Source organism: Mesocricetus auratus, unplaced genomic scaffold (genome assembly GCF_017639785.1).
Source record: "Mesocricetus auratus isolate SY011 unplaced genomic scaffold, BCM_Maur_2.0 Super-Scaffold_100015, whole genome shotgun sequence".
In the NCBI taxonomy this organism is placed as follows: Eukaryota; Metazoa; Chordata; class Mammalia; order Rodentia; family Cricetidae; genus Mesocricetus; species Mesocricetus auratus.
In genome coordinates this window covers 51,677,098-51,703,787 of record NW_024429198.1, presented here as the reverse complement: position 1 = coordinate 51,703,787, position 26,690 = coordinate 51,677,098, and the positions used below count along the sequence as shown (strand labels likewise).

Here is a 26,690-nt window from a genome sequence, read left to right as displayed (position 1 = left end):
CACACACACACACACACACACACACACACACATATCTTCCATTACCAAAATAAAAAATTACACACATATTTAATTTCGAGCCAGAAATACTAAAGATGTATATTTATTAAATTATCATTTCATCTTAACCAAACCACTTACTCTATTTGAAATCCTAATTAGTTCTACATAACAAGACTAACCAATACACTACAACTATTGTGTTACTAGCTTATCAAGTGCTCACTGAATTTTCACCAAGAGCTAAGTATTTTTCTAGGCACCAGAGATTAAGCAGTATGCAAGACATTGTAGTCACAGTGTTAACAAGTCATGGTGGTTTGAAGGAGATGCCCTGATAAGCATCAGTGTTTGAAACCTTAATTCCCAGTTGATTGGACAGTTTAGGTGAGTTTAGAACGCATGGCCTTGTCAAAGGAAGTATGTCCCTGAGGTTTCAAAGACACACAGCAGTCACGCTTAGTTCCTGCTTAATGCTTGAAGTTCAGTATATGAGCCTTCAGCTTCCTACTCCTGACATCATGCCTTCGCTCATGGATTCTAGCCCTCGGAACCCACAGGCTCAAATTAACCTTTCCTTCTATAAGCTGCTTTGATCACAATGTTTCATCACAGCAATAGAAAAGTAATTAATGCATAGGCTCATATAGAAATTGATAATGCAGGGGAAACACTTGTATAATTATGGGTATCAATAAGTATCCCTAAGAAAACACAAAGCAAGTAAAAGAGCAACAATGATAGGGAAGCCTTTCCAAATGGCCAGTCTCTTTCTCGAAGAAACTTGGATTAAGGGATAGAGCAAACCATTGGGATATACAAGAAAAATAATTACCAAGTCTGTGAAATAGGTAGGTATCCGGGGCTTGGCAAAAACACAGATTCCTGATCAGCTGGCGCTTCACCAGCCAAGGGAGTTGTATACAAGAGGCTGAAAAGGTGGGCCATATGGTTCACTCAGGACATTCTAAAACTTTAAAGGGTATGGCAGAGTTACAAGGAGTAAGGAATGGCTTGAATAGAATTGATTGTCACCAACTGACTCCATTTAAATATATAAAGAACCCAAGAAATAAAATAATGAGAAATCAAATAATCCAGTAAATGGGACAATGAAATGAACAGAAATTTCTCAAAAGACAAAGTACAAATAGTCAATAAACATATGTAAACTCTCCCAACTTCACTAACCACCGTGAAAACACAAAGTGAAACTACACTGAGAACCCACCTCATGCCAGTTAGAATTCTAGTCATTAATAAACCAAGTAACAGCAAATTCCTGTGGGGATGCAGAGAAAGGAGAACCCTACACACTGAGGATGCAAAGCAGAGGGAACCCTCAGTCGACACAGGAAAATGCATCTTATATGCACATGGAATCTTCTTATTCCTAAAGATGAGGACCAACAAGAGGGCTAAGGGGAGGAGGAAAGGAAGGTAATACAGGGGAAATCAAAACACATTACGTTCTTGTGTGAAAATGCCTGTGTGTAGCCCAGTAACAATGTACAGTGAATGTATGTGAATGAAAAGGAAAAGAGAAACGCCATTCTGAGTTCTTTGTAAAGAATAAGCCCAAACCACCAAGAAAGCAAGGAGAGCCAGAGAGGGCTACAGCCCATGTCAAGGAGAACCATAAAGAAACCAGCTGTGCTGGTCTTTATGACAAAGGGACATTTCAAACTCCAAACAGGACTTTCTATCTGTGGGTCTCACTGTTCCTCCCATCAGGATCTCCTTTTTTTCCCTCAATATATGTTTTTATTTAAATTAGAAACATGAATGCTTCACACGTCAATCCCAGATCTCTCTCCCACCCCTCCTCCCTTGTCCCTCCATCAGTTCCCCCACAGCCCCCCACACCCCAGGGAGGGTGAGGCCCTCAGGAGCTCCTTCTTTGTCCAGGTCATTGTCAAGACATGGTCAGGACATAGGAAAGGAAAGGAAAGAAACAGACAGGACAGAATGGGACAGGACAGGACAAGACAAGAAAGGAAAAAGGAAAGGAAAGGAGTCACCAGCATGCAGATTCATGGATGCATCTCCTGGATAACAGCCCCATCCCTAAATGGCCATATCCCACCATGTCTGCTGCTATGGATGTGGGTCTGGTTTTGGGTCCCAGGACGTGAGACACTCTGTAGGTTGATAGAAAAGGTAGCAGGAAAGAAGTTTTTGACTTTGTTTTGTTTTTAAAACTAAAGCAACGGACCCAGGGAGGGCAGCTGAAGTAAGTAATGGCTGGGGACAGCCTGAACACGGTACATCGCTACCTAAGCCACGCACCGGTGACTTTTCTGTAGATTTCTTTGACACGAACCCCCTGTGCCACTGTACTGCTGCATCCGAGTGCTTTTGTGTATGTCTGTAGCAGTGCTTTGAGTAGAGAAGTAAGTTTCCCAAGGAGATAAAATGGGCTATGGTGACATTACCCTGACAAATCTTGCCACATTGGGAACCTCTGAGACAACTCCCAGGGCATATGAAAATCTTAGCCCACAGGAAGGTCCCAGGTACCATCGCTCTTCCGAATACAGATATAAAGGCCATGTCTACCCCAGCTTTCCTCTTATGCTTCCACCAAAGTCAGTTCCCACCACTCTCTGGCCTCCAGATCTCCCCCTCATGCCTGCCTCCCAAGTTCCAGGAAGCAGGAGAGCATCTGGCCCAAGAATTATCTGCTTCATCTTCGGATGGAGGAAGGGAGAAGCATTCTCTTTTCTTATTGTGGAAAGAAAAAACATTGCTCCCACTCCACACAGACACTGTCTTAAGGAAAGACTAATTAAATGCCTTTTATAGCATTGTGTACATAAGCTTAATGCATATATGTGTGAATACACGTACCCACACCACGTCACCAGTCAAAACCAGTTTGGGGGACACTTCTAACAAGACAGAGAGTTTGGCATATATCTTAAGAATTAGGGCTTCTGTCTGTGTTCTGAGGCTAGAGAATTGCAAAGTATGTGTAGACAGACCTTCATGACTATATTTATGAGCAAGTATTGCTTAATATGCAATGGATATCTAGTTTTGCCAATAAAAAACAACGCCAAAACTGAGGATAGGGTTTCATCATACTGCCTTCGTATTTCTGTTCTCTGACATGTACACAGACATAGAGATCACAGAACAGTAACAAAGATAGTTCTATGTCATCTACCACAGTCATGACCAGCACTGGGAGCTCATGTGCCTTGTCCTGCTGGCCCAGGCACTCTGATGTCCCCAGGTGCATGTGCATACCATGAAATTGCCAACGGAGGACTGTAAAGAGAAGCTTTTCTTTGCTAGCCGCTTTGGTTTATCCCCAGCCAGCCGCCTGGGCTCTGCTGCATTGCAGTCCCCAAATAAACACACAGGATGCTATATTAATTATGAAGCTGTTGGCCTTGCTTGTTTCTTACTGGCTAGCTCTGACTTAAGTATTTACCCCATAGTTGTTAATCTAAGTATGTCTCTTACCGGAGAATAGTTCCGGGCTCCTACCCAATGGCGTTACATCTCGAACTCCCTTGTGTTTCTCCTTCCCAGAATCCTCCTGGACTCCTAGTCCCACCCATCTAGATTCCTATTGGCCAACAGTGCTTTATTAACAAATGTACAGGACTTCCCCCATCAGAGGACCAGGGAATCAATCCTTCTGAAACCTTGCGGCAAAATTTCTTGAAAACCAAATCAATGTAAAACCACCAATGGCACAGTGAATTGGGATGAAATGTAGGTGACAGATAAACCCAAAGGAATGAAAGTATTACTCACAGTTTCCATGATGGTACCAACTGCTTCTAGAAAATACAGTGGCTCTACATGTCAAGAGAAGTGTGCAGAGGCCTTGACTATGGCATTGTTCTAGAAAAGAATTTGAGCAGATGAGAAGAACTGCTGTCTTCAGACAGCACAAAGCCCATCCCTTTAACTTGCTCATTTTCTCAACCCTACATGAAAGTTAACATTATAAGATGTTACTACTATAGCAACAGGAAACTATGACTACAATATGACCATGCTTTAATGATTTGCACTTTAACCATGATATTTTTTAGAAGTGACCCAATTAAAATCAAAGTGATATGATATAGCTTAGAACAAGCCTTGGAATGTGGTACGAGCACAATAAATTAATAGTTGTTTAAGCAATGTCACCTTTCCCAATGATGGCATTGTCTTCTATCATTGTCTGATTGTCTGGAATCATCTTTATGCATATTGTCTTTCTCTTAGCTTGTATTCTCTCTCTCTCTCTCTCTCTCTCTCTCTCTCTCTCTCTCTCTCTCTCGTGTGTGTGTGTGTGTGTCTCTCCTTTGAAGTTCAGAAATGGTGACCAGTTAATGTGTAATTCAGAGTTCAGAGAGTTCAGCACAATAATTGATAGTTAATAATACTTTTGAGTATAATGAATGAAGGAAGAACCATCTGCTACCTCCTGGGTTTCCACATGAACTGCTGGTGCCCACTTTCCAACACTGAGACCCTGTGGTCATCAGAAGATGTCTATCAAAAGCCCTTATTGTATGGGCTGGCCCCTTCCCTTCCTCTTGCCTCAGTAAGAGAATTTAAACTTCCTAGTAGTCACTTTTGCTATCCTGGTGTCGTGCTATTCACAGTGAAAAGACCATATTCTCTTGATTTCTGTCAAACTCTTTAGCTTCAGACATCTAAGCAATATTTTGCTACTTAATTCTTTGAGACATTTTATTAATTTTATTTAAGTGGAGAAAAATAAAGCTGCCGTTTCTGACTCCTCCAGGAAGATGTGAGCAGCAAGCCAGTATCCAAGCACTATATGTTTCTTCAACATGTCACTAAAAATGCGATGAGAGATGCAGAGCAAAGCAAAACTTAGCCTTATCTTTGAAAAGGATGCCTGTTTTCCTTCTCAGGGATGTGTTTTTACCCTCTAGATGTAAAAGTAAAACTGTGGGACTGAAGAGTTGGTTCAACGGTTAAGAGTACTTGGAGCTAAGCACTGAGTTGAACTGGAGTCCAGCTGTAGAGAGGGAGGAGTGATGAGTAAAGGAGTCAAGACCATGCTAGGGAAACCCACAGAAACAACTGAACTGAGCACGTGGGAGATCACAGATCCCAGTCTGACAGCTGAGGAACCTGCATAAGAACAAACCATGCCCCCTGAACATGGGGCGGGGGCTGGGCAGCAGTCTATGCAGCTGCTGGCAGTGGAACCAGTATTTATCCCTAGTGCACGAATGGGCTTTGGGAGTCCATGCCCTATGGAGGGATTCTCTCTCAGCCTAGATACAAGGAAGGGCCTTGGTCCTGCCCCAAGTGATGTGACAGACTTTGATGATCTCCCACGGGAGACCTCACCCTCTCTGAGGAGTGGATGGGGAGTGGGATGGGGAGATGGTGGAGGGAGTGGGAAGACGGGATGGAGAGGGAACTGGGATTAATATGTAAAATAATATTGTTTTTTTTAATTTAAATTAAAAAGCAATAAAAAAGAGTACTTGCTGCTCTTCCAGAGGACCCAGGTTCACTCCCCAACACCCATGTGGTAGCTAATAACCATTTGTAACTCCAACTCCAGGGGATCTGATGCCCGCCTCTAGCCTCTGTAGACAATGCACATGGTGCAGACATACATGCAGGTAAAACGACTATACAGATAAAAAAGTAAAATAAATTATTAAACAAATATATAGTTAAGTCATAACAAACACGGCAAGATGTATCAAAACTAAAATAGCTGATATTGTAATGGTGCAACTAAAATTTGGAAACATATTAATGTAAGTTTTCTAAGTAAAATAAAAATAAGACTCTGGAAACATGCTTTGCTTGAATCACTAACAAAATTCTACCTTAAATTGCTGGGGAATGTAGCTCAGTGACAGGGTGCTTGCTCCACATACATGAGACCCTAAAATCAATCTTCCGTAGTGACATAGCAAAACAAGAAGTCCTATTTTCTCATGTGAAGTTGCTTTAGTCTTGTGATTATTAGCACCTCCCCAAGCTGAATAATCAGAGTGAAAACACATCAAGAGATATGTTGAAAACCTCCAACCTTGGCATAAGTAGGTACCATGATACTTCTTAGAAGAAATCTATGACAAACCCTTGATGAACTTAGGAGCCTCCTTTGCTTGAAACAGGCATTTGTGTTCCACAGGGTGATATTTATCTTTGACATCACAGAGTTCTGGTCTAAGATATATCTTTCACTTTGTTCTGTTCTTCTCTCACTTCAAGACTTCTGAGATACATCACATTTTTACTTACCTTATACTTAATTGTGTGTGTCAGTGTGTGGTGTGTGGTGTGTGGTGTGTGGTGTGTGTGTGTGTGTGTGTGTGTGTGTGTGTGTATACACTTGAGTAAAGCTGCCAGTGGAGTTCAATAGAGGGAGTTAGATCCCTTGGACCTGTAGTTACATGTGGTCACAAGTCACTAGATAAAGGTTCTGGGAACAGAACTCAGGTCCTCTGGAAGAGCAGCAGGTGTTCTTAACTGCTGAGCCACCTCTCCCATGCACACTTTGCATAGTTTCCAAGGCAAAAAAATTAGTATTTCTCTATCACAAACATTCACTCATTCTTGCCACTGGTATTTATTGATTCATTGATATTCTGAATATTTTTTCAAGTGTTGCAGCCAGAGGGATTCCAGGATTATGTCCCATGGTTCTGTGCTAATCATGAAGTTACTAAGATGACACAGTCTGGTTTCAAGGAGCCCAGAGATCCCTTGACAAGTAAAAGACAGCTACATTTCATATACTATATTATCATGTAGGAAATGCTGCAGTAATGATATGCATTCATGATGAATCTTGTAGACGATGGGAGCCATAAAGCAATCCCTATAGTTAGGAAGATGCCCTTGCACATGTCCTTCAACTGTGAAAGAGAGGAACATTCTCTTAGTTCTCATGTGCCCCCTAAACCTAATGTGTGCCTTTTGGATTTATGCATCTTGAAGCCATGTGAATAAAACAGTAGTGAGTGAGATCCCAGCTCACTGAGGAAGACAAATCAGGGTTTAGAGAGAAGGTGTTGGTACATAATTAGAGAGCCTCTCAAGTACTCCCCAGATTCAGACCATGTGGATCTTCCAGAAGGCTGGCTTTCTAGACTGTACATAGTAAATTAAAGTATTTACAAATGCACAAAATTCCTCCACTTATTTGTTGTTTTCAGATGTAGTACAAACTAAACATAAAGAATAAAAAAGTAGAAGAGCATGGCAGAGACTGTGAGTCAGTGTGTAACCAGTTTCCTGTGCAAACAAGAGTTCCTGATTTCAGATCCCCAATACACATGTAAGATGCCAGATGTGGTGTAATGATATTGGTGTGCACCCATAATACCAGTGCTGGGGGGCAGAGATTGAAGGATGGAGGGGCTTGCCAAACGAGCCAGTATAGCCAATAGTGAGTGCCAGGTTCTATGACATGTTTTGTTGTGTATGCATACACTGGCTAAGTTGCTAGACCTTTTCAGAAAGATTGAATAGTAAGATTAAACTAATTAGTAAATGTTATACATTTGTTTTTCAATTGTGTTTCTCATAAAATTGAAGAGGTGGGATTTTTTTAAACCCTTCATATCTGATGACAAGAATTATTCATTTCACTATTGTGAAAGTGAGGCATCTTTCTTTCAAGTTGCATTTGTCTTCAGCAGCATGTAATTGCTGTTTGAATTTGCTTCAATGAGTAAATTTTTACAATACATATTTTAGCAATACCGTGCTTCCAAAATATCATTTATTTTTTCCTGTTTAGATAGCTCCCTAGGGGGAAAACACCTTAAAAACAAAAACCATGTATTTATATATAAAACAAAATGTATCAGGAAATCTAAAACCAATAGAAGAATGTATAGAATACAAATGGATTTTAAATGTGTGGCAATATTCCCTTTCCCTACCTTAATAAATGAATGCAGATTTGAATTTTAACTAGATACCAACTGCTCACTACCATCCAACCGGTCATGTAACTTGGACTGCAGTATGACGGGTTTGTCAACATATAAATGGCACTCGTTCTTTGGCTCAAAAGTTTCATTTGGAGGAGTTTATCTCTACATGTACATTCTCTCTCTCTCTCTCTCTCTCTCTCTCTCTCTCTCTCTCTCTCTCTCTCTCTCTCTCTCTCTCTGCGTGTGTGTGTGTATGTACATGCTTATGCAAGATCTTCAACACAATACCATATACACACAATACAATAATAGCTCAAGTACATATACATTTGCTTCTATAATAAATACATACACACATGTGTGCAATATATATCACAACTACCATGGAATGGCTATGCTGTTGTTTTAATCAGTGTACTAGAGCACTATATGAAATTGTACAAGAAAGCCAAGTAATATAAAAGAAGTTCCCTCGTGGCTATGGTGGTGCTTGGCTTTAATCCCAGAACTCGGGAGGCAGAGGCAGGTCGATCTCTGTGAGTTTGAGGCCAGTCTGGTCTACAGAGCAAGTTCCAGGACAGCTAGGGCAGTTACACAGAGAAACCTTGTAACAAAATAAAAACAAAAACAAAAGCAAATAAGTAAAATAAAGTCAGTTCCCAAGCCAACATGGTGCAGTAACAAGAAAACAGACAGGCTCACAAATTCGTTCCTTCTGAGGTGGGGTCTCCTGCACTTTTTTTGGCCTCACCGGACCTTACTTTCTTTCTGAAACATGCACAATAACATTGTACTAATTTTCTCATTCAGCCAGTATCAACTGCATTATTTTTAAATTAGAAAACACTGTAGTCGTCCCTTCACTGACTTTGTAGTTTGATGTGAAATGAAAATGCTAGCGGAAGATTGTAGTGAGTATGATTAAAATCTTTGTGCTAGATTTTGGCTTTTGCCTCAGGTCACTGGAAAGTTATGGTTCCCAGTTGTTCTTGTCCCTTCACAATTCCTCAGCAATTGTCAATGCACATCCTTTCTTCATAGCCATGGTCATGTCCCCATCATCATTCAGCTGGGCCACGGAAGATGTTCCTCTCCTGTTCTTTCTAATCAGTGAAAACCTAAGTGATACCTGGGAGCCTAAATGATACGTCACCCTTCCTCTGACATTCCTCAAATGTCTTTCTATCATGCTTAGAACAAGACCCATAACATTTTTCCTACCTCATCAGGACCCCCATGCCAGCCTCCATCTGCCTGCTGACATCATCCATTCTCTTAGGTACTCCCTACCCACAGTGCTCTGTGTTTCTCACACCCATTCATCCCGACCTGTGTCTGAACCTCTGTAAGTCCCTTCCCCTTGCATTTTGGCAGACAGATTCTCCCAACTCTTTAAATTAAGCTTTAAATACGGCTCCCCCGAAAGACCTTCTTCTGGCATGCTTGTCTTGACTGTCTCTCTCCGTCTGTGATCTTTCTCTCTCTAAGAGAGGGATGATGCGCTCTGAGGGCAGAGGCATTTTGACTTTCACTCACAGCCACATCATCAGTAGAAAGATTTCTGCATGTAAAGAATGTTTAGTAAATGTTTACTGAAGACATTAACAAACAGCCATCAGTCATGAGCAAAGTCAATGATAGAGCTTTGCATCTCTGTGATGCAAAAAAGACAGACCTGGTGTAGCCTGCTGGCAGTGCCCTCCAGCATCCTGTGGACTGTCCTGCGTCTACTTCCCAGGCCTGGCCTCACTTTGCACTGTGCTGGTGTCCTGTTGCTCTGAAGACACCCCCAGTCGGTGCCTGGAAGCCTCTGCCCTTGCTGTCCCCGCTACTGCTCCCTTCATGGTGTCCTCACTTGCCGCAGCCTCCTTTATACTTGGAGGTCAACCAGTTGGCCATTCAGAAAAATACCATCTTCCAGCCTCTGTCAGAACTCCCCACATTCATCACTCCCAGCCTTGATTTCTTTATCATCATTGCACTTAACTTTTGAGACAAAAAGCCTGCTTTATTGTGTGTGATATGTGTTCTCTGAGCAGACATCTTCCCAGGACTCCTAGCTGGTATAGCTCTGCCTGGTATGGAGTAGACACACAGCAAATGACAAATGAATGACCATACCCTTTAGTACAGGATGGAAAAAATGCTAAAAAGTGCATCTTAGGTTGTCACTTTTGTTTGTTTTAGAGAACATGTCCCCAGACATGGGCCTGAAATTCAGCTACTGGAGAGATGGTGGCAGGAAGTTAACAAGTTTAAGTCCAGCTTGGGAAACTTAGTGAGATACTGCCGGAAAACAGAAAGTAAGAACTAGAAAATGGCTTGGACATAGACTGGTGGTAGAATACTTGTCTGGCATGCACCCTGTCCTAGGTTCAATGACAAGTTCCACTAAATAAATATATAAATAAGTAAGCCTAATATGTGCAATCTTTCTGAAAGGAAAAGCCAAGCATACAGTACCAGTAATGTCCTCCACTACAGAAAATTGACTGGCTAAGGTTCAGGAACACATAATTATTTAAATATATATACTTAATATACTATTAATATTAAATATAATTTAATATATTTAATTTAGTTATTTAAAATAGGTGCACTAATATATACTTTTATTTACCATACATATTCATGTATACATATGAATATATAAATATATGGTAAATAATATATATATTAGTCCATAACTGGATTTTCTAAAAACTTAAAGTATGCCATTTTGGACAGGTGTGTAAGTTTATTTATCTGAAGCCAAAAGGAAATCAAGGCCCCATAACTGGTACATCTAAGCAAACAAACTTTCAGTTTATTTGGCAATCCTATATTCTCAGCTTGGCTCCCAGATAACTCTCACTTGGTGTTCACAAATGCTGTGAGTTGTGAACAATGTCTGTGCTTTCTACTGGAAGGTTCCTGTATTTCCTGGGTCTATAACATGTGAGGAGACAGATTAATGGGCATCTCTAAGAGAATAAGGCATTCATATACAGAAGCAAGCTCTCTGGACACTTGCTATGCTACAAGAAGGTCCCTGTGCCCCTGGTACTCAAGTATCTACATCAAAGGTTGAAACAGGCACTACTTGTTTAAAACAGTCATAGCCCATTGTCAGTAGACTCTACCTATCTTCATTAGCTGGAATGTTTTGTTTTTTATTTGTTTGTTTTTTGATTCCATGAAGCAATTATACTCTGTTTCAGTAGGCAAATTAATTGAATAGCTTCTTTTTAAATGATTAAAACACAGTGACCAATAAACATATTTTTAAAATATTCAACCTTTAGCCATCAGGGAAATGCAAGTCAGAATGAAATTGGGATTCTATCTTGCTCCAGTCAGAGTGGCTGTCACCAAGTAAACAAGAAACAACAAATGTTGATGAAGGCGCTAGAATTAAGGGATGGGAATGTGTGTGGGGGTTAATTATACACCACTGCTAAGGATGTGACTTAGTCCAGCCACTGTGAAGTCAGTAGAGGGTCTTCATTCATGAAATGCCCACAAGATCCAACTACTTACAGATAGTCACCCTTAAATCATCAAAGGCAGCATGGAGTAGAGATACCTGTACCAGCCATATTTGCTGATGCAATGATAGCCAAGTCATGGAATCTGCTGGGTAGCCAAGAGCTGACAATAGATAAAGAAAATGTAATATATATATATATATATATATATATATGAGTTTTATTCATTCAAATAGAACAAATTGCACCACCTGTAGAGATCACTATGTTAAGGGAAAGAGGCTAGACTCACAAAACAACTGTCATGTGTTTTCTGTCATACATAGAATACAGGGAGGGTATTTACTTTAATTGGCATTAAAGTAAAAGGAGGGCTATTTAAGTTATACAAATGGAAAAAGGGGAAGAGGGAAGCCAAAAAAGAAAATACAGGGCATGAATAGTATCAAAATACACTATGTGCAAGGATAAAAATCATAAGGAAACACTTCACTTGGTACAGTGTGTACATGCTAATGAAAAATCTTAAAGAAAACAAGACTCTTTAATATTTGTATGTATGGGAAAACTTTTAAAGCAGCACTTGCATTTTAAATATCTAAGTAATAAGCACTTTTAAAGTATGATGCAGTATAAAATTATATATGAATTTCAGGGACACTATCATTGAACACTCAGGTACTCAGTAATTATTTTCTGGTTGGCTGAACACACCTATTGAAAGTCAGTAGAGTGAAATGCATAAGAGCGTGGGTCGGGGTCCAGACATTCCCATGTTTGAAGTAGAGCTGTGGTATTCATTAGCTGAGTATGACCTTCAACAAGTGCCTCGACCTCCCAAGGCCTCAGTATTTCTCTTAGAAATAAGGTGGCTGAATAATGTATGATTCACAACTAAATTTCTAAAATAAAACATGCAAATAAATACAGGTAGACACACTATCTGTTTTACTGTGCATCTTTATCATACATTATAATATCATGAATCAGTCAACACATCTGAAATTTTTTGGTCTAAATGGGGACAAATGAATAGCAAGAACTAAGCACACATATTTTCAGAGATATAATGCCAGTAAACACACAAACACAATTATGTATTCAATTTAACATGCAGCACATGGTCAGTTATTATCACAAAAAGGAATGCATTACACAATGAGGGTGCAATGCTCACTTCTCAACCAAGTACAATTTTGTGCACAGCATCCTGAAGCATTTTATTGCAGTGGTCCAGGGAGGGGGAAGACTGTGTCCCTGAGATTTATATGGCTTTAAAATCGTGGGAAAACAATTAATAGGTATAGGAGTTCATTGTAGCAGAGATCCAGCTTGTAACAAGTGCTGACATCTGTTTTACCTCTGATGATCAGTCATTCTGCAGGGTCAATACTGTGACTAGCTCTCTCCAAGTTTACAAGTTCATAGTATCGCCCTGCTGCTTTCTAATTGTTTAATTTAAAATATTAAATATTAGCCAATATTTTATTGAATTTCTCTGATCAGAATACAACTTCGGGTGCTTGGGATGGGAAAAGTTGAAAAAAAAAAGGTATAAGTTGCTTGAAATTTAGAGACCCTTTGAAGTGCTCCCTCGGGTGACCAGAGCGTTTTCTTCCATGATTTTCTGGCTTCTACCCCATTTTTCCTTCTAGCAGGACTCGTTTGTGTGAGATAAAGTCGAGACTCCTCGTGAAGGGCCTTATAAACATGTGTTATTCGATTCTAAATCTGATTTGAAAGTGCCTCTCTCCTGCTCCCTACGAGTAAAGTGACCTTTTTAAATGGAGGGAAGTGGCTTTAGATGACAGCCTTGATAAATGCGGTCGTGTTCACTCAATAAAATAAGGCCCAGTGCATTTGAGGATAAATCAGTGGAATGTACAGCCCCACCTGTCTGTCTCCATCATTCATTTCCACTGTCACTTTCCCAGTGGCTGATGGATCACAGTTGCTGTAAAATTAGACAGCCTTTAATCTCATTTCATCCTGATTAGCTCCCCTGCCCCTTTCCCTCTAACTCACTGACTGACACGCTAAAAACTCAGGGCGGGCTGTGCACGAACATGGAGGGCCAGCCGCCTCCACCACCTGCTTGTGCACACACACAGGTGTTCACCGCCAGAGAAGTCTGGGAAAGGAGCAGGGGCGGCCTTGGGGTGACTTAGAAGAATGGGCATGTGCGGGTTGCAGTCGATCGCTGGCCTTTGTTCCTTGTCCTATTTAGTTTTGCCTTCCTTCGGGTTTAATCAGAAACCAAAGGAGTCAGAGCTCTTTGAAAACTGCAACATTGATCGAATATTTTATTTGTAATAAATTTGGGGGCATTTTACATTCAACGATAATCTCAAAGAGTCATTCATGTCTATTAATAACCTTCCGTTTCACAGTAGGAATCCAGAAAGGATAATAATTCAAGAATGTGAATACTAAAATGCCCAACCAAGGAATATAATGTGCAAGATTATCAAACAAAAACAAAAACGTGGAGAAGGAAGAAGACAATCATCAACTCATCCCACCAGGACTCCAAAGAACTTCCTCACCCTGATTTTAAGGAGTTCAGAAGTTAGCTTAAAGCAACAGCTTCATTTGTTTCCACAAACCATAACAATAGGGGTAATCAAATGAGAAAGAGGCTTAAGAGTAAATCATGTATTATTTCCTTCACTTAATATTTGCCTGAATGGGAACAAATGCACAGCAAGCGCAGTTGATACATTTTCAGAGTTTTTGTTTTATTATGAGGCTGGCCTACGATTCAAGAGAAGAAAATACCAATTATTCGCTTTTAAAAAAAGATTTGGGCTAATCAAATTTTGAAAGTCGGTATATGAGGCATGACAACTGGCCACGGAGAGACTTACTGAGCTGCTGGCTTCTATTTCTGCACAATGTCACATATAACTAGATGCACACAATGGCATCTAATGCCATGTAAGTTTGAACAGGTCAGAGGACATTATGTGAAGCTGAAGCAGCCAGTCACAGCACATGATGGGGTGGCCCAGTGGCCTTTCTGGTAGGTGACAAAAGCTATCGTCATCCAAGGTGCAGTGGGTTCATTTATTTACCTTTTAAAAGACAGCTTCAAAACATAGTCAAACTTAGTTGCTCAAATCCTAACATATAGACCTGCACCCAGGAATTCTGCGTCATGGCTCAGCAAGATCTAACAGTCAAGAGCATTCTCCAAAGATGAAAGTGAGGACTGGGAGATCTAAGGACATTCTTAAGATAGTGAAGTCCCTGATGTAATCCATAGACTGCACAAATCATATTAGATCCCTTTCCTTCAACCCTCTAAATCAGGCATACACAACACACACACACACACACACACACACACACACACACACACGTACTTTTTCTCTCATGGCTATACTTCAGAAGAAATGAATATTCACAGTAAATATTAATTAACTAATGAATCAGAATTCCTACAACTTCTTGGTACTTTAGGAAGAAGCCTAAGGGCACAGTTATAAAACTATTTCCTGAGTTCTCACCCTCAAAGTCCTGCCTGGTTCTTACTATTTTCATTTATACACATAAGCCAGTATAAGTCATCCCTGAGAGGGCAGGGGATCATTAAAGCAAAATGAGGTGTATATATAGCCTCAAAATAAGTCAGACATAAGATAGGCTCTCATTCTCCCACAGGTACACAATAAGCTCTCTCTCTCTCTCTCTCTCTCTCTCTCTCTCTCTCTCTCTCTCTCTCTCTCTCTCTCTCTCCCTCCCTCCCTCCCTCCCTCCCTCTCTCTTTCTGTCTCTCTCTCTCCCTCCCTCCCTCCCTCTCTCTCTCTCCCTCTCTCTCTCTCTCTCCCCCCTCTCTCTCTCACTCACTCTCTCTTTCTCTCTCACTCACTCACTCTCTCTGCACATTGGCACAGGAGCTCAGAGTAAGAATTGGCCAGGATTCATATTGATTTCCCACTGCACTGGTTTCTTAAGTGCTCTGTTGATCCGTGTCAAGCAATAAGTTCCCTGCCTGAACAGGCACTTCACCTCCCGGTTTGTCCTCCCCTAGATTTAAGGTGCCCATATGATGAGCTGAACAAGGACATCATTTTTCCTACTGGTGTCACTGGGCCCAAACCACTGCATGTCAATATGATAACTAATGCTGCATACATCTACAATCACCCTATGACATTATCCCAGCAGAGACCAATACTGCACAGCACCAAAGGTGACAGCAGCACTCTGCTTGGTACATCCTGACTCTCCACAGGACATGCAAATGACTGAGAAACCTGGCTTTGGTGGGTTTATGAATAACACCCTTCTTCACAGCCTCTGCTTCTGGGTGCAGACAAAAAAAAAGAGAGAGAGAAGGGAATGGATGCGGATGACATTCCTGACAGTTTTCATCTTGGCTACAGAAGAGCTCTGATGCAGATAGATGGAAAATGTGTGATTGTGCTGCTAATGACATTGTACAGGAAATTAAGCATATACATTTGGAGGAGGCATTAAATCAGCAGGACCTTAATTTAAAAACTTAAAACTGTATGGAAATTCAGCCTGCTCAATGCTGTGGAGTAGAAAGCCACCCAGCACCCCGGTCTGTTTGCGGAAAGATTGCCAGCAAATGGCTCCACATTATTCAGAGTTACTTCTCTCAGGAAGTAGCTGCCAGTCCTGACCATTTGGGAATGTCAGTCATTGCCATAGAAACCTATCCCCCACCATCGGGCAGATGAGGAGAGCTCAAGGAAGGAAAGCAGCATGCAGGTTGTTCTTGACTAATTTGCAGAATAACATTATGTAAAATTAATCAAAAGAGGTTGGGCTTGAAGCTGCTGGAAACACACCACTGAGCCACAGTGTGTGGCTCATAGGAGTTGTGGGTAGCCATGCTGTTGACTATTGGTGGAGACTCATATTTTGCACATTGTGGTGAAGTAAATAGCTGGTAATCTGGAGTACTGGAATTTTTATATGTCCTTTTTTCTTAATTCCAGTTATGCCTTACAACAGTGCCCACCACTGCGTTGTAGAGGTAGAAAACTTCCTGTTCGTGTTGGGTGGAGAGGACCAATGGAATCCAAATGGTAACTATTGAACAGTTTTAATTGTAGCTGCTTTGTACAGCTCAGCTTTGTGTTACTACAATGAAATATCTGAAGCAACTAACTTTAAAAAGAAAAGATTCATTGAGTTTACAGTTTTGGAGGTACAAAACTGTGTACTTCAATTCTGATGAGGTCAGTAGACCATAGAGTGAGCAAAGAATAGTTAGTTATACCACCATCAATGGGTGCAGAAAAGGAGAGAGGATGGGCAGGATCCCACAATACCTTCTGAAGACATGGCTCTGATGAACTTAGAACCTCCCATGAAGTTTATCTCATAAACTTCCCATCATCTTGTGAAATCATGAAGATGAGCTTTAGGGGAACCATTCAACTAGTGTGCTGAGTGAGTACACACACTGTAAAGGGATTCTGTCCATCCTTTTGAAACTTAGTGTTGAAATACATTTCTGTGTAACACGGCCAAATGAAGAGGTCATGAGGCTAGCTGATGGAGGGAGGAAAGAGACTCATGGATCTCACTGAGGACATCTGTAACAGAGCATTCAAGTGCCAATTCTTTGGGGACTTAGCTTCACAGTGATGCCCAGCCCTTGTCCTTATCTATCCCCTGAGAGATGCCACAAACAGAAGCAAGGATTCCCAGGGGAAGACTGAGTTAGTTACAGCTGTTCAGATCTTCACCCACAACTTTCCTCCCAGTCTGTCTATATGAGAGCAAGGTTGCGATAAACACTCACTCATGCAGCATGGAACTCTGGTTCAAGTTCTTTTGCAGTAGGTAGGACCAAAAATCCGGTGCACCTACTGTCTTCTCTGCAACTTTTACAAGTGTGTCTTCTGTAGGTTGTCCACAATCTTTCCCATAACTGTGATTCCTTCCTAAATGAAATGAAACCTTTTGAAACAGTTCTAAACTGAACACAAGAACAGTGTGTCTTGCAGAGTATGCAAAATGATTGTGATGTTTTTAGAAAGCCTTCAAGTGAAGGAGGAGCCATAGTTGTAGCCTTCTCTGTTACAGAGATAATTATGACTGAGAAGCCATAAAACAGCTTGCAGGTACACATTTTTACTTTTAAACCCCAGTACATCCCACTGAAATTACATATACTGTATATATTCTATTGTGAATGTTCTCTTTAAGCGTCTGCACCAAGGCAAATTGTGTACAAATCGCAACATCTGCTCCCTCTAGAAAATGATAAAGGAAAACAAGCCATACTGCCCACTATTAAGAAAGAGGGAGAGGGCTGGGGAGACAGCTCAGTCATTAAAGTGTTTGCCGTGCAAGCATGAGAACCTGACTCAACTCCCAGAAACAGATAAAGAAATAAAGAAAAAGATAGGAAGGCTGTAATTCCAGCACCAGTGATAAGGAGATAGTGGGACCTTGGAGGCCCCTGGCTAGTCAATCTAGCCTACCTGGCAAGTTCTAGACCAGTAAGAGACTCTGCCTGAAAGGTTATGGTAGACAGCACCAAACAACAGTTGAGGTTGTCCTTTGATACCCACATGCAAGTGCACACAGATACACACACACACACACACACAGCCCACATGATCCATGACATATAACTTGTTATCTGCTTGCTTTTTAACCTCAAATAAAAAATATATCCAAGAGAACTAGGCCAGAAGTTGGGGAGAATTCAGAGGACATTCCTATCTCTAGTCAAGAGGATCAAGATTTTGTCTTTGAATAAATTCATAAACCAATACTTCTCCATTGGAATATACTGGTTTACTCTACCTACACCTGAAACAAACAGCAACCCAGATTAAAGTCCTGCATGAACACACTCTGGCAGAATGGCTATTAATCCATAGTCATACTTACTCCTGGAGTCACTGACTGGAACCTAAGTGCACATCATATGGAGATTCACATGGCAATTTCTTGTCAACCCAGATTTCCGGGCATGGTGTGCTCGTATGTGCATGATCAGCATCACTGATCGTGCCAATCAGTGTCTCTCCTCTGATTTAGTGCTAGGAAGCTCAGAAGGAAGTTTTAGTAGAGCTTTATGTATTGTATGATAATTTTAGTGTTACCCTAGTTAGAGGCCTGGCAGCTCTCTCTATAAAATTCCTTTTTAGAATCTTGGAAAGTTCCATTTGGAAATTTGACCTCTTTAAACAGAAGGGAACTGTCTATACCAGAGACAAGTAAGCTAGCCTTTGGTTTCCCTTGACAATTAAAAACTGGATTATAATTAAAAAACACTCTAAAAACTCATTGGCTGGCATCTTCCCCCAGTGGGAGATAAGAGCAGAAGGTAAGGCAGCCTTTTAAGTGAGAGCTGTGTCTGTGGTCAGGATCAGCCAACATTGCAACTAAGAAATGGCTGCCGCATCTGCTTCTAAGGGACATGGGTTATGTACTATAACTGTCTACTGGAATTCCATGAATACTTCGTATGTAGCTACACATTTTTTTCATCTGGCCAACCGCAGTAGACTCTGATAGTAGAAGCAGTGGTAGTTTGTAAGCGCTCAATATTTCAGCCAGAAAAGGTCTGCTAAAATTTCAAAGGCTCCTCAGAAGCACCTTGTAAGCCACAATCTACGATAGGTTGAGTTTTCTGTGCAAGGAGAGTAAGCTTGAAGAGTATCCTTATAGGGATACCACGCTCACAAAAGGAGAGGACTGATCCCACCATAGGTTTGTCTTATTTCGGGGTCATGGTCTATAACAACGGTATTACAGTGCCTTCCATGTAAGCACGTCTCGTTCACATGGTCAACTGTGGTTTAAACAAAATGTGATATTTGCCCTGACTCATATGAAGTGCTGCATGAGTGGGAAGTGTCTCCCACTTGCTCTCAAAGAACTCTAGAGATTCCACATCTAAAAAAACTGAAAGAATTTGAACCTCTCTGAAACGTGGAATTTTCATATTATCATGCCCTGTGCAACTAATACCAACACAGAGGATAAATATCTGATGCTATTACAAAGCATTTTCATATAGTAGCTATGTGAGAGAACAATTAAACACATGGTTCAGATGCTTTGCACATGCATGTCTGTCTAAAGATGAGAACTCAGGTTCGATGTTAATTCATGTGAAAATGGTTCATGAGAGGAGTGTCCTGAAAAACACAAAATTGTGAATTCCAGATCATGCTAATGAAACATAAGGATGCACTTCATCAAGCAGAAATATGGTTTTATTTATTGGTGATCTTGATTACAAAACCAAAAATGGAGGTCAGAAAACATTAATTTCCCGACCAATAAGCAATATACTCACACAGCCCTCTACTCAGCTACTGTGTAAATGTTACTTCTGGTCAACTTGTTCCACATTCTATATATGATAGCATATAGCTATCAGAATATATTGATACTTGATTTATATACTTGAGTCCCCAAACAACTTAGAGGGGGTGTTCCTACCCAAGTCTGTTCCTCCACACCATTGGCTGGAAACTGCTCCCTTTTCTTCACTTACACTAACAGCCATCACTGGTGTCTGGTGTTGGGGCATTATCATAAAAAGAGAAGTAGGGGAAGAGTCAGAAAGGAAATGAAGACCTCCGTGTGGTGGGACAAGCCTGCAATCCTAGCATGAAGAAAGGGAGAGGAGAGCGTCCAGGATTTGAAGCCAGTCTAGACTGCTCCTGAGACCCTGCTGAAATGGAAGATGGAGGGAAAGTAAGGAAATGGGAATGGATGAAGGGAAAGGGAATAGAAAGGGTGAAGACAGGAAGAAAAGGGGTAGGGGAAGAAAAAGGAAAGAAACTGGGAGTGGAAGGAGGAAATGGTAGGGGATGAGGAGGGAAGATGGAGAAAGGTGGGGAGGAAAGGAAAGGAGGGAAGAGAATATAGGAATGAACAGTTATAGAAAAGGGTGGAAGAGGGAGGGAGAAGATAGGTAGAGGGTGGAGAAGAGGGGAGGGGAAGGGAGTTAAAATAAAATTCCATTATATGTAGCCACTACTATCAAGCCCCTAGAAGGGTGCCAACTGTAAGCCCAAGAAAGTAAAAGGTAAGCCACCTTAACTCACTTCCAGGTTTTTAGGGCTCATTACCTCCTCTGACACCCTCAGAACTCCTTACCTTCCTGGTCCTCCACCTGCACCTCATTCAAGCCACCATCCTCCTCTGGGGATGCTCTCTAACCTCAACCCCCATCAATCCAGGCTTCCCTGATCCTCTCCTCTGAGTCAAGTCCACTTCCATTCTATCAGAAACAAAGACTTCTGGATTGTGCCACTGCTGCTCAGCACACGAAGCTACTTCTCTGCCCCATTACCAGACATGACAGATCCCGTGTTCCAAACAGAAATTCTGAACCAAACTTTGTAGAGAAACACGTTTACCCATGGTGTATGGGTTCTGATTCCTGTGGCCATTTCTAGCCTTCCCATGCAGTTTGGAATTAATCTTTGAACTTGAGTACCAAAGACAATAGATTTTCCTACAGGGAAATTATGACAATTTTATCCCCCCACACACACACATATCACTCAAAAAACAGCTCTGGACATAGTCTTTATTTGAAGTATCTGGGTCATTGTTACAATTCTTATCTTTCTGTGGATCACCAGGTAAAATTCAATTTATCATCAGTTGCCCTGAGCTGCCAACATTCCCCCATGGGAAGGAACTCCTGACCACATCCACACAATCCCTGTAATCCTTGGAGTGGTTTTATCAATTTCCTGTCTACTCAAAACTAGGGCATTGTTGGAGAAGATCACTTTCCCAGTCACCTTTTCAAGTAGGGCCCTGGCTTCTCTCCCTTCCACATACTACTAGACCATGACCACTCAGCGATGAGTTTACCGTTAGATTAGTTCATCGATGACATTAGTGCCCTTCAGATCCACTCGTGTCCCAACAACACTGCCAACTGAGGACCAAGCCTTCAACACATCAGCTTAGGAGGATAGTTTAGACTCCCACTGTGACACTACGTAGACTGCTTTCTTTTTGCTGCTCTTTCTGCACAAATCTAAGGTCTGTTCTTTGGTTCCACTTGCCAGCTCAATAACTTTTCAGTATTATTGAGTTTTAAAAATTAAAAATGACCGCTAAAACACTCCCCTTTTGTCTTGTTTCAAGACAGGGTTTCTTTGTGTAGCCCTGGTTCCCTTGGAACTCACTATGTAGACCAGGCTGGCCTCAGACTTAGTGATCTGTCTGCCTTTGCCTCCCAAGTGCTGGGATTAAAGGTGTGGGCCACTACCTGGCAGCCAAAACATTTCTTTGATCATGTGTCTTTTAGTTTAGTCTTCCTTTGGCGTCAGAAGTCCTGACAGCATTAAGCACCTCTTACCTCTGTGTCCTTATATCTCAGACTCTCCTGAGTTGTCCCCACTGTCTTTCCCCAACATCAATACACCGAAGCAACACTTGTCAAGACCACACATGCTCTTTATAGTCTCGGCTACTTAATTCCTTCTTTCACAAATACTACTTGACTTTCAAAATACCACGCTTTCCTTTGTTGTTCTATTTTTTCCTACCCCAGAGATCACTCTTAAGACCCTTTATCTTCCAGTTCCATCCTCTTTTCTTAAAATGATTCTGTCTAGACCTGTTCTGTATGTTTAAATACTAACTCCGAACTAGTGCCTCCCAAGATTTCCGTGGTAACAATATCCCCCTGCCAGCTTAGCAGTTGCCTTGTTTTGACATCCTGTAGGCTTGTCTGGGTTAAATACAAAGCTGACTTCGTAACTTCTCACCTTAGCTTCTAGTCAATCCCTGCTTGGTCTTTGTCAATTCAACAAGTTGTGTGACCCTTCCAGCTAACCTGTCAGGCTAAAAACCAGACAGCCATCCTTAGTGACACATTTTCTCTTGCACAAAAGGAGATGGTATTTGGCTAAGCCTGTACAATAGATTTCAAACTTGGCCATATCTCAGCCATGTGAACACACTCATGTGCACGTTCTGTTTATTCCTGGGGTGACATCTGTACCCAGTGTCTACTTACAAAGCATGAGCAAGGGCAGTGGTTAGGGCTGAGACCCCAGGTGTGAGTTGGTCACCACCTCTAGCACTACATGCAAAGAGTACTATACTCTTTCGCTTCCGTTTCTCGCTTTGATGTCAATATGTATGCAAAATAAGATTCATTTTAATACCTTGGAAGCACTAATGTGCTTTTTAAGCTCAGCAGAGGGGATAAGCTGGCTAAGCAGCTCAGAAGAGTCACGCTTGCTCCAGTTCCAGCCAATGCACTTGTATTTACGTCACAGCCATGATGCACACACAGGGCTTCTGTGATAAGCGTGATACAAGACCAATTGTCATGACTGCTGTTATTTCCATGGAGGGACAAAAGTCTCTACTACAGTAGGGTTCTTGGGTCAGTAAAAATAAATGCTAATAATGGAGAATTAGGCATGCATGGGGCTTAAGTATATGGGAAATATTTCTTTACATTTTTCTTTTTTCTTTTCTTTTTTTTTTTTTTTTGGTTTTACGAGACAGGGTTTCTCTGTATTGTTTTGGAGGCTGTCGGTCTAGCCCGGCCTCCAACTCACAGAGATCCACCTGCCTCTGCCTCCCGAGTGCTGGGATTAAAGGCATGAGCCACCACCGCCCGGCTACATTTTTCTTAAGTTTGCTGTTGTTAAGTTTCTAGAAAATAGGTTTTAGTATTTTTTAGGAAAAAATATTTTAAAAAAAGACTAACCAGAGATATCATACAAGGAATTCTCTAAAGTGGAGAATTTTTAGGCAACAACTTCCTGTTTTTAGAACGTAAAAGTATCAATACACAGGAAAAATGTCATAATATTCTGGTCAAAAAGAACAGCTTAGCAAACATAGTTGGTTTTGGTATGGTTGGTTGGGTTGAGTCATTCCACAACAATACACAGAATCAGGAAAAAGGAAACGCGCTTGAGGAAGTGCCTCCCTGCCTGTCACGCCGTGCTAGAGGGTCCCTTGACTTAATTCACACTTGTTAAACCTGACAACCAAGATTTTAAAACAGATAAGTGTACAAATCAAGAAAGGGATCTAAGTTTTAAATGCCTCAAATGTATCTTTACAGGAAAACACAGTACAAACTTTGTCAGCCGGTATGATCCCCGATTTAATAGTTGGATCCAACTCCCACCCATGCAGGAAAGGTAAGTGTTCATTTTGTTTGGTGGTGACATGTAGCAGCGCTGCATCAATGCTATGTGATAAGGAACACTGAGGAGAGTCCATTAAAGACACAAGGCAGAATACTAGCCTTGGCTTACCCAAGTTACAATGCTAACCTTGTCAATGCCGAAGGAAAAAGTAAGTCATTTATCTGTCCTAACATAGGGAGAAAAAAATATGCAGCTTATCTTCTTTGACCTTAGTGATCACGTTTAGAACAGACTGTTTAACCACCAGTTATATGGTTATTACCAATGGCAATGTATCTGAGTTCTCAAAACATAAAACGCCACCCTCATAGTGGTTCATGTGTCAATGAAAAAGCTTTTATATTAAATATTAAAGTATTCAATATGAGATTTAATATAACAACTTGAGATTTAACATTTAATTCTGTATTTAAGTTTAATATTGCAAGAACTCAAATCATTTATATGTGCCTCTTCAAGAACAGGTCATCTATTAGCTTTAAAGAAATAGTCCTAGCTGGCCATGCTGGCACATGCCTGGAATCCCAGCACTTGGGAGATGAAGGCAAGATAATCAGAAAGCTAGAGGCCAGTCTGAGTGACATGAGATCCTGTCCCTCAAAACAAAACAAAAATTGCCATTCCATTTTTTCATACATAGTATATCTGTCTTGCCCTAGTCTCTTAGCTACAACATGAGTAGTGTATGGATAGGTATTTTATTTCTCCTAACCGTATTCAGTAATGACACCATGTCTTTGTACACATATAATAATGTATGTGCATGTAAGATTTTAAGCACTGAACTCTTTTGGCCTCCTTTTAAGTAAACTGCCCAATAAGATACTGACAGATACTGACAATGAACTACAGCTTATTTCCTCCTCATCATCAAGAATTAGAGAAGAAGCAATCAGCTGTGTTTTTTTCCTTCCTGTTCAGAAAATTAGCTCCCTTCGTATCTGTTTTATCACTCAAGTAGATTGCTGTGAGATCAAACTATATCCTCAGCATAAATTTCATGTTAAAAGTAATCTTCATGAAATAGCATACATTCCAAAATGGGCATTTCTACAGCAAGATAGTACGAACCTATTTAAGTGTATTAAGAAGCTCAATATCTTCCCGTCCCCACATAAGTGAATTAAAACTCTCTTAGATGGGTACAGAAGCCCAATTTTATAACCCCAGCACTCAGAAGCCTGATGCAGAGGAATAATGACTTGGAGGTCAGCCTGGCTGTCCCGTGAGACACTGTTGCAGATATATAACTAACCCTCCAAAATAATAAGATAAAAAATGAGACTCTTTGAGGAGACATTACAAACTGGGAATGTCCAGACATTACATTAAGCACAATGAACTCATTTAAGAAAATCTCTTACTCTCTCCCCTGTACCTCAAGAAATACTGCCAAGTCAATCAACATCGTAAGAAATTTCCTGAGTCACAAGTCTTCTTCTGTCTTTCTCCAGAACATTCCATCCCTTTCTTTTGGGTATAAGCTTCTGGTGACTGTTACTGTAACTGTCCTGCTTTGCCCTTTAATCAAAACCATCTTCTAGAAAGTTTTATTTACAAAGGAATTGACAACACATGTTTGAGATGTCATTCTCTTATCATCACTGTCCCATTTGCTGGGGGCTATGCACCATGATAATTAACCTTCATGCCTTCAGCTTGGGAGGCATAACTCATGTTGTGGTCAATTATTTCACTGTACAGCCCCTAAGGATGGAAAGTATTGCTACAAAACCTAATTAGTAATTTTTTAGATTGTGTATTGTTTACTTGATAGTCTATAATGACTTCCTCTGAGGCAGGGTGGCCTATCATGGCAAGGTCCTACTTAGACAATTTTTAGCAGCTCATTGACCTGACAAAAAGACCTGCCATGGTCTGGTGCTGCCTGGCAGCCACCGTTGACAGGATGGACTGTTTAGCGTTTCTCTGGAAGTCATTATGGTATATCATGTCAGGTCCTCAGCAGAAGAAGTTTTCTTTCTTTCTCTCTTGGTTTTAAGATTTAGAACAATCAACCTTAGCTGAGTAAGAAACCACAGATCTCACCCACTGGCCTGCTAGCACCATCTCCCCTGTGGGATAGCTGATCTAGGCAGCTGTCCATCACTCAAATGAAGCGTGCCTTCTACCATTGCCAGACTTCCATTCAAAATACCAGTGGCCACTGGTGCTCTCAGTGATGGTTAAACACAGGAGGAAGAAACCTAAGACAGATGAGAAACTCAAGATCTGAGATACTTATTGAAACATTTAAGTTAATTTTATAAGACGTAGATCATGAATCAAACCAGAAGTTCCTCATCCACCTGTTCCTATTATTCTCCTGCCAAATGGCTGAGACATTCTTATGCTGAGGAGTCACCAGACTGATTGAGAATAAGAGAAATGTGTTGTAAGTCATCGCAGGGGTAAATCGCCCTTACAGAGCTAGGAATAGATTCTTAGGCTATTTTACCTAATCCGGTCTTCCAATGGGGTCTGCTAAAGCTACTGCTGCCCTCTTTCTCTCTTTGTTCAGCAGGGAGTTGAACGTACAGCCTCTAGGCTTACTCAACCCTGGGTGAGCTCATAAATTCCATGCTTTCCAGAAATGCATTTATAAGTAAAAGATTAAATGGGAATACAATTTTAAATGTACATAATGGAAGTCAATGACTACTTTCCCTCAGAATCCTCCAATGACCAATAGTTCAGCAAGGAAGGACAAAGTCCTATCAGCCCCTTTGTCAACATGTTTGGCTGATGACAGGTCCAGTGGCGTACCCACATGTGAGCCCACCAGGCTCCAATGAACAGCTCCAAACCCATCCTCACATAGAGGGCCCTAGTTAAACCCACTGGGTCACAAAATAAAACAAAAGGATGTGAAGTTGGGAAAGGGTGTTGTAGGGAGGAGGGGGTTGGGGAAAGAAAATGGGGAATGATGGGGTAAGAGTAACCAGAATGCATTATACACATGCATGAAATTGTCAATGGATATATTTAATAAGAATTATAATAATAAAAATGAATGCTGATGAACTATTTTGATCTTAGATTTCGGGTTTGATTCTGTAGGAAGAAAGGAAAAACTGAAAACTTAGAATAAGAGAATTGTTTTGGTAACTTATTTTCAAAGCAAAATGGGCATTTTACTAATAAAGAAGCATTTTTACCCCTTAGTTATTAGTCTAAACTAC

The 26,690-nt window shown here is 41.0% G+C and overlaps 1 protein-coding gene and 1 long non-coding RNA gene across 3 annotated transcripts in view; one reads left to right on the top strand and one right to left on the bottom strand.

Moving 5' to 3' along the window:
* LOC110343419 overlaps positions 1-26,690 on the bottom strand; it is a 141,352-nt gene that overhangs the window by 52,275 nt on the left and 62,387 nt on the right. The window lies entirely within an intron of this gene.
* The window catches only part of Klhl14 (kelch like family member 14), a 112,666-nt gene that overhangs the window by 73,987 nt on the left and 11,989 nt on the right, over positions 1-26,690 (top strand). Inside the window, 2 exon segments of the mRNA XM_013122976.3 lie at positions 16,330-16,419; positions 23,421-23,499. Of these exon segments, the coding sequence (XP_012978430.1) occupies positions 16,330-16,419; positions 23,421-23,499 (169 nt within the window).